This window comes from Engraulis encrasicolus, chromosome 1, assembly GCF_034702125.1.
Source record: "Engraulis encrasicolus isolate BLACKSEA-1 chromosome 1, IST_EnEncr_1.0, whole genome shotgun sequence".
Taxonomy (NCBI): Eukaryota; Metazoa; Chordata; class Actinopteri; order Clupeiformes; family Engraulidae; genus Engraulis; species Engraulis encrasicolus.
In genome coordinates this window covers 31,505,579-31,517,026 of record NC_085857.1, presented here as the reverse complement: position 1 = coordinate 31,517,026, position 11,448 = coordinate 31,505,579, and the positions used below count along the sequence as shown (strand labels likewise).

At 48.4% G+C, this 11,448-nt stretch overlaps 1 protein-coding gene across 2 annotated transcripts in view; it reads left to right on the top strand.

The window, feature by feature from the left end:
* The window catches only part of pdcd11 (programmed cell death 11), a 59,884-nt gene extending 49,243 nt beyond the window's left edge, over positions 1-10,641 (top strand). For both annotated transcript variants that reach the window (XM_063200089.1, XM_063200083.1), the window contains exons 34-38: positions 712-962; positions 2,589-2,757; positions 3,197-3,350; positions 5,522-5,687; positions 10,004-10,641. In XM_063200089.1, the coding sequence (XP_063056159.1) occupies positions 712-962; positions 2,589-2,757; positions 3,197-3,350; positions 5,522-5,687; positions 10,004-10,178 (915 nt within the window). In that variant the 3' untranslated portion in view covers positions 10,179-10,641. The remainder of the gene's footprint in view (positions 1-711; positions 963-2,588; positions 2,758-3,196; positions 3,351-5,521; positions 5,688-10,003) is intronic.
* The last annotated feature ends 807 nt before the right edge of the window (positions 10,642-11,448 follow it).

Here is an 11,448-nt window from a genome sequence, read left to right as displayed (position 1 = left end):
TTAATGTGTTGTAAAATGATAGACATTACATGTACACACACGTACACGTACACACACAGTCACACACACACACACACACACACACCAGAATACAAGGAAATGTTGTTCTGTATGGTCCATGCACTAATAGTTATGAATGTGTGGGATGAAGAGTGGTTTACATGATATTGCTTAGCCTTTCGATAAGCCCCCCACATATGGGCTTGCATGCCCATGGTGACCCGGGTTCGAGTTCGAGTCCTTGGGCCTTGCTCCATCTCTCTCTCTCACTGTCTTCCTGTCATTCTTACGACTGTCCTATAAGCAATAAACAAACAAAAAGCCCATAAAAAAAGAAAAAGGAAAACATACTTCTTTTTTCTGCCACACTACTTCTCTCTCCACGATCTCCCTCTCTGCACTCCCCCCCCCCCCCTCTCCCTCCGTTTCTCCCTTCCCTTCTTCTTACCCATCCCTCATTCCCTTCCCTACCCTGTCACTTCATGTGACCCCGTGTCTCTTTAATAGGATGCACTAAAAGCTACTTTTTGTATGGTCCTAAAATGTTCATTGTGGGTTGCTTGTATGTTATGTGTGTCCTAACTGTTCAGAATGTTTTGTATGTTTGTAGGCTCACTTGACCACAGATCAAATCTTCATTTGGGTACCAATAAAAGTTATCTAATCTAATCCATGTGCCTCTCCCCGCCACCACTCTCCCCTCCCATCCAGTCCCAGAAGAGGAGCCGCAAGGCGCAGGAGGAGGAGTCCAAGCGCGAGGAGGAGGAGCTGCGGCGGCAGGAGGCGGAGCTGATGGACCCGTCGCAGCGGCCGCAGAGCGCGCACGCCTTCGAGCGTCTGCTGCTGGCCTCGCCCGACAGCTCGCTGCTCTGGCTGCAGTACATGGCCTTCCACCTGCAGGCCACCGAGATCGAGCAGGCGCGCGCCGTGGCCGAGCGGGCCCTCAAGACAATCTCCTTCAGGTGCGTTTACATTACATTACATTATATTACATAGAGTAGGCGCGCGCCGTGGCCGAGCAAGCCCTCAAGATCATCTCCTTCAGGTGAGGCTATGTTACATTACATTACGTTACGTTACATTACATTACATTACATTACATAGAGCAGGCGCGCCGTAGCCGAGCGGGCGCTCAAGACCATCTCCTTCAGGTGCGTTTACATTACATTACATAGAGCAGGCGCGCGCCGTGGACGAGCGGGCCCTCAAGACTATATCCTTCAGGTGCGGCTATGTTACATTACATTACATAACATAGAGCAGGCGCATGCCGTGGCGCTCAAGACCATCTACTTCAGGTACCTTTACATTACATTGCATTACATTACATTACATAGAGCAGACGCGCGCCGTAGCCGAGCAAGCCCTCAAGACTATATCCTTCAGGTATGTTGGTGTCACATTATATGACATTACATAAACAATTGCCCATACTGGGACAAATAAAGGCTACTACTACTGCTACTAGAGCAGGCGCGCCGTGGCCGAGCGAGCGCTCAAGACCATCTCGTTCAGGTGCGTTAAGGTTTACATTACATTACATTACATCGAGCAGGCGCACGCCGTGGCCGAGCGAGCGCTCAAGACCATCTCGTTCAGGTGCGTTGGTGTCACATTACATTACATTACAAAGAGCAGGTGCGCGCCGTGGCGACTTTGTTACATTATATTGCATTACATAACATTACAAAGAGCCTCCTTCAGGTGCGGCTATGTTACATTACATTACATACATTACATAGAGCAGGCGCGCGCCGTGGCCGAACGAGCGCTCAAGACCATCTCCTTCAGGTGCGTTAACGTTACATTACATTATATTACATTACATCGCGCAGGCGCGCCGTGGCCGTATCAAGACCATCTCTTTCAGGTGCGGCTATGTTACATTACATTACATAGAGCAGACGTGCGCCGTGGCCGAGCGGGCGCTCAAGATCATCTCCTTCAGGTGCAGTACCGTTATGTTACATTACACGGTGCAGTTACATTACATTACATTACATTACATTACATTACATTACATAGAGCAGGCGCGCCGTGGCCGAGCGGGCCCCCAAGACCATCTCCTTCAGGTGCGTTAACGTTACATTACATTATATTACATACATTCCATTACATAGAGCAGGCGCCCGCCGTGGCCGTATCAAGACCATCCATCAGCGGGCGCTCAAGACTATATCCTTCAGGTGCGTTTGCGTTCCTCCTGAAGACCATCTGTAGGCGTGCCTGGTGTGTAGGTGTGTCCCATAGAGCAGGCGCGCCGAACGGGCACTCAAGACCATCTCCTTCAGGTGCGTTTGTCAAAGAATCGTCTTGTAGAGTCCATACTTGTCCTGAATCCATGTGAGCACTGTCAGGTGAACGCCCCTTTAGACGACTGTAGGTTAGGAGACCTTTTGGAGACTGTAGGTTGAGAATAAATGGAGTGGCCCTGCCGTTGCCAACCGGTAGGATACTCGCCTGTCATGCAGGCTGACCGGGGTTCGATTCCCGGCCCGAACGTGTGGGTGGCCCTGATGCACACCTCTAACTGTGTGCGTGTCTATGTCTGTGTGTCCTTCCTTGTCCATGTGTCCTTCCTTGTCCAGGGAGGAGCAGGAGAAGTTGAACGTGTGGGTGGCCCTGATGAACCTGGAGAACATGTACGGCTCGGAGGAGAGCCTGCAGAAGGTGTTTGAGCGCGCCGTGCAGTACTGCGAACCCATGCCCGTCTACCAGAGACTAGCGGACATATACGCCACGTCTAACAAGCTCAAGGTGAGAGAGATACACAGACACATACACACACACACACATGTTACTGAGAGCCCATGCCTGTCTACCAGAGACTAGCAGACGTATACGCCACCTCCAACAAGATTATGTCTTGCGACATCATCGTCACTTAGGCCACAAGGGAGGACAGGGGTTTGGATAATAGAACTTTTCTTTCTAGACTTCATACTGCCCATTCACAAGTGTTACCCTTTTTCCCAAATATTTACCACCACCATCAAATTCTAAGTATTCATAATGACTGGTAAAATGGCATTTTTCATACATGAAAAGGGGGATCTTTTTCTATTAAGTAAATATAATGACGAGATCAAATTTGGCAATAGGAAGCACAGTTTCAATGAGCAGCGTAGTTGCAATACCTACTCTGGCCACCATCCTACACAGTGCACCTTTAACGCATCATATCCTGTCTGCACAGGAAGCGGAGAGCCTGTACAACAGCATGGTGAAGCGTTTTCGAGCGGAGCAGGCCGTGTGGCTGAGCTACGGCACCTACCTGGTGAGGCAGGGCCAGAGCGACGCCGCCAACGCCCTGCTGCAGAGGGCGCTCAAGAGCCTCTCCAACAAGCAACGTAAGGACACACGCGTGTACACACACACACACACTCACACACACACACACACACACACACACACACACACACACACACACACACACACACACACACACACACACACACACACACACACAAACCTGTAATACAGAGAAACACACATATACACACCTACCAGATGCGACAGAGTGACACATCCAGAGTGACGCGTGCGTGCGCACACAGACTCACTAGGGGTGTAACGGTACACAAAAATCATGGTTCGGTACGCACTTCGGTTTTAGGGTCACGGTTCGGTACATTTTCGGTACAGTATATGAAAACAAAATAGAAAATAATTTTCTTCCTTAGCACGTTGATAATTTCACCAAAATACAACCCAAAAAAAGGAAATGAAATCTCTGACCCAAAGTAGCAGGTTGAATGCATCAGTAAGAAATAGTACTTTCTCCTCAAGGTTTCACAAAGACCAAGCCTCTACACCTGTTTTTTCTTGCATTCTCTCTCAGGGTTCTGCATGAGCCTCTGCATGTAGTAGCAGTATAATGTAAAAACACGAATAGAGTAGCCTTTTACTCAACCTTTCGGTATTTGGTACAGCACTGTTCGATTTGGTAAAGGTCTTTTCGGTACGATACGTTGGTTCGGTTCGATATCGTTACACCCCTAACACGCACGCACACACGCACGCACGCACGCACGCACACATTTCTGCCTGAAGGTATACAGACTCAAGAGCATAATGAGAGTTTGAGACGAACATTCCCAAATGCTCACTAAACAGACACACACACACACATGCCTGAAGAAATGCACAGACTAAACAGGGTAAAGAGGCTCTCACACGCACACGTACAAGCCCACGCACGCGCACGGGCACACACACACACACACACACACACCAGACTATACAATACACATGCCTAGATGTAAACTGTCTCAAAAGATATGACACTCATAAATAATACTCACTCGCCCACATGTACACACAAACACACTTCATGTCGCCTAACACAATTTTGTGTCTCCAAGTGCATAGCTCCGTGTGTGCTGTGGCCTGGTGGGCTAATAAAGTGAATGGATTGCCTGATAGCCTGTGGCCACCAGATATAATGGCAGATTGATAACGTACTGTCAACCGATACACAATGGCAGACAGGGGGAGGGAGATGGACGGTGGTGAGGTTCATGGTCATACAGTATTGTGTGTCTGCTCGTGTGTGCGTGTGTGTGTGTGTGTGTGTGTCCGCGTGCGCGAGTGTCTTTAAGCAGGTGTGGGTCAGTAGGCTACGTTTAACATTTGTTAGTAGACAGTCTTTATAAACGCAAGTTCGCTTACACACACACACACACACACACACACACACACACACACATACATACACACATACGATATGTATATTCTTGTCTGTATGTATAATGTGTGACATGAGTAAGAACAGACTGTGTGTAACAGGGGAATGGCAAAGCGACTCTAGAGTCTAGCATATACAAGACTGGCGTAGTGTAATCATTCTCCCCATTACAGTTGTCCACACATAACTGTGCTGCATTCAGCCATTTCATTTAAAGAGATAATGTGCCATTTTTGGAAATGAGCTTCTTTTACACCTCCACTTCAGTTTTACCTTTCTCCAGAACTACCAGCCGTTCTCCGAGTATGGCAGTGCACATTTTACCTCCAAACTAGCAATTCACATCGAAGGGGCTGATATGAAACGTCATTTAAAATCAAACGTGGAGCAGAGTACGACATATTTGAATACACAAGTGGTCAGCACCTCAAGACTTTATTGGTGTGTGCGGTACCTTTTTTTTCCTAAATAATGCATTCGTTATTACCTTCCTCTACAGACGATGGCCAAGATGGCCGCAGAGTGAGAGAACATGGCATGAACAGCTTTGTCGAATGTGTGGGCCCACCAAAGCACACTCCCAGCAATTGTATTTTTTATACAGTGGATATCGCTAATAAACTTGAGCTTGAATTCTGTAAACTGTAACTTTTCCACGTCAGTGCGACTCGGCCGCCACTTTTTGCTTTACGATTGACCTGTGCAGTGCCTGTTCACAAAGCAAATAGTGGCGGCCAAGTTGCACTGTATCGAGCGGTTGGCCTACCAGAAAACCGGCAGTGGAAAAGAGGCATATGATGGTAATAATGCATTGACTGTTACTTTCTTCTGCAGACGTGGACCTCATCAGTAAGTTTGCCCGTCTGGAGTTCCGCTACGGGGATAAGGAGCGCGGCAAGGCCATGCTGGAGAAGGTGCTGAGCACCTACCCCAAACGAACGGACCTCTGGAGCATCTTCATCGACCTCATGATCAAGCACGGCAGCCAGCAGGACGTCCGGTCAGTAACGTTTTTATTTTATTTTTATTTTTTTAAATAGTTTTGGCTTTTTGGGCCTTTTATTTCAGATAGGGCAGGTTAACAGGTAGTGAGTGTGGAGAGCGAGAGAGAGATGGTGTAGGGTTGGGAAATGACCCAGGCCAGATTCGAACCTGGGTGTCCCTGGACAAAGGCACCTATGCCCACACTGCTCCAGGGACTGAACCCACTATCCTGTTGAGAGCGTTCACCAGAGAGCCAGCAGGAAAGGCACAGCTAGCGGTTATTATTGAGAAGTGTACCCACGTCCGTGACTCACCTTTCCAGGAACGGCTGCGTTTGCCAATCTAGCCACTGCAGCAAAAGGAAGAGATGTTGCTTTGAAAGATGGGCAATCCCTGAAGCATTTTCTTCTTGCTTATAATCTGACATCTTTGACAGATCGGCCGGTGAGGTAATCCCCTGAAGCATTTTCTTGAAAACAGTCATGAATCACATGCAGATATACTACACCCGAGATTTACTGAAGACTCATACAGTCATGTTAACTCGCACACTTACTGTGTGTCGCTTTTATCACTCGTGTAGCTCTCGCTATGAAGACAGTCCAGCTCCAGACCCTTTGTAGTTTTGGTCTCGTCTGATGTGTTTGCGGGCTAAAAGGAACCACCTTCTTATCACAGCCTCGGGTCGTGATACGGGAGTTACAGGAAATGTCATGACATGGCACAATGAGGCACTGTGAGTCAACAACCTGCCTTTCATCACAACAAGTTGGCACCACAGTTCAGCTTTTCTATAGAAATACTACAGCAATACAGTGGAATGCCCTTTATTTTATAAAGAAAGATCGTATTAGTCCAATTGTGCATGTGTATCTATAACATAACATCAGCTCATGAAACGGACAAGTTACGGGAGCGTCATCAAAAGTGGTTGCTTGAGTCATTGTGGCTTATTGTGCCAGTAGCCATAGCAGATTGGCACCGCGGCTAAGCTATCCACCTTTATCAACACACAATAAAAGGAACCGTCTGTGCGTCTGTGCATCGCAATGTCGGCTCAGGAAACGAACAGAGTCTTATCAAAAGAGCCTGCTGACTCATCCCAAGCTATTGAGGCTGTAGGCCTAGATATAACGTGGTGGGACGCTAGATAACTTATCCAACACTGAATCTCTTGTCAAAATGAGCCAGCAACAGACAGCGTACCCAGTCCACTTTGAGTTGTTACTCAGATTTCGGTTACCACACCGTTGGCACACCATTTCAATCCCCATTAGTAAACATTTTTTTGAAAGGCCAGCCGCAAACATCAGAAGCTGAGTGCTCTTGAACCATCAGGAGCCCAAGTAGCACGTAATCAATGTGATTCGGAGAACAAAGGCAATCATTAGCCTAGCCGAGCGAATGCTTGAGTCATTTGGGATTCATGTGAGAGATGGTGAAGATTGAAATAGCCATCTCATTTCATTCCACTTCTGTGCGTGAGTGCGTGCGTGTGTGAGTGCGTGCGTGCCCCTGCCCCTGCCCCTGCCCCTGCCCCTGCCCCTGCCCCAGCCCCTGCTCCTGCCCCTGCCCCTGCCCCTGCCCCTGCCCCTGCCCCTGCCCCTGGTTGTGCGTATTCTTATTTGCCTTGGTTGTGTGTTTGTGGTTGCTTGCATGTGTCTTGACGAGGACCGACATGTACAGATTTCCTACTCAATCTTTGCACAAGTGAAAATCTAAAAGATACATTTGCACCAAAAATGTAAAATGTGTCTGTCCATGCATGAACTGGTTTTCAGGCTGATTCATGTGTTATCTGCGATTTAACATGATGAAAAACTAGTACACATGCACTTTTTCATGTTAAGTCCGTATTAGTACATCTGAAAATTTGCATGAAAAGTTACTTGCAGAGCTTTTTTGTGTATAAGTTTTGTTGGAGGCCCCCAGCTTTTAATTTTGACACAAGACAGATGGCTCAAGAAGTCAACATCCTGAAGGCTTGGTCATTATTCATTCACTTCTACTCTCTGTCTTTACCTGGAATGCAGTAATCCAACATGTTAAAAGCAGTCAAGATGAAAACTATGCATTTTCACTCGAGGGAGGGTTTCTTCTGGAGTTTGCATCATCACAATGTCTTGGTTATTAAGAGACAACACTGTCCCATCTCAGCAAGTGTTTTTTTTTTCAATGTGGTTCTTCAAAATCCTACAAGTGTGTTTCACAAGAAATTCCAAATGGTCTATTACAATTATTGTTTTCAATGTCTCCTTACAGGGTTTAGTTACACCAGAGATGGTCTAGTTCACACACACACACACACACACACACACACACACACACACACACACACACACACACACACACACACACACACACACACACACACACACACACACACACACACACACACACACACACACACACACACACACACACACACACACACACACTATACTAAATGCAGGACTCTAAGGCATTGCTCTGGATATTTTCTGTGCATTTTGTATCTGCACGTGTTGTACGCTGTGAGTATATCTTCGGTTGTAAGTCACTTTGTCCAAAAAGTGTCTGCCTACTGTAATGTAATTTACATGGTTATCGTTTTCTGCTATTCCCCTGTCAGGGACAGGGCTATGATGCTACACCAATTTGTGCGTCATTGAAAATAGCCCCATTAATCTTTTATTTGGTGGTGGGGTAAGGGTAGAGCACTCACTCTGAAAAACCTGACACACAAAAACACTCACAAGCATTGCCTCAGCTTGTGCGAGAAAGCAGTTTTTTTGTTTCTTTGTTTTTTCCTGAGGAGCATAACATTCAGACTTCAAATCTGTATTTTATCGTTTTCTCCGCCCCCATCCTGTCCACTTCTCCTTCATGCCTCTCTACACCCCTCCTCCACCCCTCCCTCATCTTCCACTTCACCTCTTTCTCTCCATCTCTCCATCTCCCCCCTCCTCCATTGAGTCATTTGTAATCAAAGCATTATTGACCTCAGCTCAGGAGCGTAATCCTTGACTTTCTTTTAATGGTCCTCAGTCAGAAAACCTTTAGAGACACAACAACCAAAGCTGACCAAAGCGGACTTGTCACTCGTTTCGTTGTTTACGCCAACCTCCCCTCCACCCCTCTCCGCTCTTCCACTTATCCTCCCTCCACTTCATCTTTATCTCCACCTCCACCTTTCTCCACTCCCTCACTCCTCCCCCTCTCCGCCCCTCCACTCCTCCACTCATCCCTCTCTCCACTCCTCCCTCATCCTCTACTTCATCTGTCCCTCGACCTCCACCCTCTTTACTCCTCCTTTTCCACTCCTCCACCTCCACCCTCTCCACCCCTCTTCCTCAGTTTCCTCCGTCTTTCCACTTCCACTCCTCCCTCCTCCCTCTGTCCACCCCTTCCCACCTCTCATGCTCCCTCACCCCCACTCCTCCTCCCCCTCCTCCACTCATCCTCAACTTAATCTGTCTCTCCACCGCCGCCCCTTTCCACTCCTCCACTCATTCTCCACTTCATCTGTCTCTCCACCTCCTCACTCTCCACTCCTCCCTGATCCCTCTCTACACCCCCTCCCACCCCTCATCTCTCTCATCCTCCTCTTCTTCACTCCTCCTCTCTCTCCACCACCACCCTCCATTGAGACATGGCATTATTGACCTCACCTCAGCTGACCCTTTTATTGTCTTCAGAAAGGCATTTGTAGGTGCTACAACCAAACCTGACAAAGCGGCTAACATTTTTTTTCTCTCTCTCTCATTTTTTCCCCCACGCTCTCCCCACCTCCCTCATCCTCCACTACATCTTGGCCTCCACCCCTACACTCCTCCTTCTCCTCCCCCCCCTTCTCCTCCACTTCATCTTCACCTCGTCCTGACCTCCCTTCTCCTCCACCTCCTCCCCCTCCACCTCCTTCTCCCCATCTCCCACTCCTCCCCCTACACCTCCTTCTCCCCATCTCCCACTCCTCCCCCTACACCTCCTTCTCCCCATGTCCCACTCCTCCCCCTGCACCTCCGTCTCTCCACCTCCCTTCTCCTCCCCACCTCCCTTTCCCTTCTTCTTTTCATCCCCCTCACCACCTCCACTCCACCTCCCTTCTCCTCCACTCCTGCCTTTTCCCACCTCCTTCTCCCCAACTCCCTCCTCTTCCTCCACCTCCACCTCCTGCTTAGACCGCGTGATCCACCTGACAATCTTTGACCTTTTTTAAAAAAAATTGTCTTCAGAAAGGCATTTGTAGATGCTAAAACCAAAGCTGACAAAATGGCTGACGTTTTTTTTCTCTCTCTCGTCCCCCCCTTACCCTCCACTTCATTCCCACCTCCCTTTTCCTCCCTCCTGCAGGGAGCTGCTGGACCGCGTGATCCACCTGAGCGTGTCGGTGAAGAAGATCAAGTTCTTCTTCAAGCGCTACCTGGACTACGAGAAGAAGCACGGCACGCCCGACACCATCCAGGCCGTCAAGCAGAAGGCCCTGGAGTACGTAGAGACCAGGGGAGGAGCAGAGGAGGCTAGCTAGAGCACACACAAACACACACACACACACAGACATACACACACACACACACACACCATCCAGGCCGTCAAGCAGAAGGCCCTGGAGTACGTAGAGACCAGGGGAGGAGCAGAGGAGGCTAGCTAGAGCGCGCGCACACACACACACACACACACACACACACACACACCATCCAGGCCGTCAAGCAGAAGGCCCTGGAGTACGTGGAGACCAGGGGAGGAGCAGAGGAGGCTAGCTAGAGCGCACACACACACGTGCGCACACGTGCACACAGGCACAGTTATTGTCACTATACACATGTGAAGTTAGACTGAAAGGAAGCACCTTCTTATCACAGCATCAGCTGGTTAAACAGGAGTTACAGGAAATGTCATCCCTCACCCTCCACTTCACCTCATCTGTCTCTACACCTCCACTCCCTCCACCCCTCTCCACTCCTTATTCATCCCTCTCTCTCCACACACACACACACACACATACACTCTTTATTCAACCCTCTCTCTCTCCACGCACGCACACACACACACACACACACACACACACACACACACACACACACACACACACACGCGCACGCGCACACACACAGTCCGATAAAGGGCAAGAGTGCGACTAGCAAACTAATGGACTAGTTGTCATTGTACTCTTCCTCATTAGTACACAAATGGCTTGATAGTCGTTGAGAATGTACTTCTCTTTTTCCACACACACACACACACACCCACACACACACACCCACACACACACACACACACACACACACAGTCAGAGGCGAAAGCCGAAGTTCAACTTCCTCTCACACACTCAATATAAACATTAACACACACAGGTGCACATTTACATCCCTATAGGATAGTTGGAAACCCTGTGAGCTTGAGATCATTGGTATACACACCGTGTTGTGCCCGCGAAGACAAAGAAACGGAAAAATCAATCAGGAATGCCCTGTGTGCTAACCGGCTGATTATGATCTGACCTTGGATTAGGCTGTGTAGAGGAAAGGAGGGGGGGAACTCTTGGTTGTAATGTATACAGTAAGCCTGTGTGGCTCTTTTCTGCCGAGCAGTTGAATGGTTATGTGTCTGTTATGGGCTCTAAGTTAACCTTTTTCATCACCAGCCAAAATGGCAAGATGGTATCCATACTAGCCAAACAGACACTCAATGGGTCAAAGGTGCTATTAAGTTGGTCTTTTTTTTACCAGCCAAATTGAAATTTCGTCAGCATTTGACCGGTTTGCTAGTGTTAATTTAGAGCCCTATGTGCGAATGTG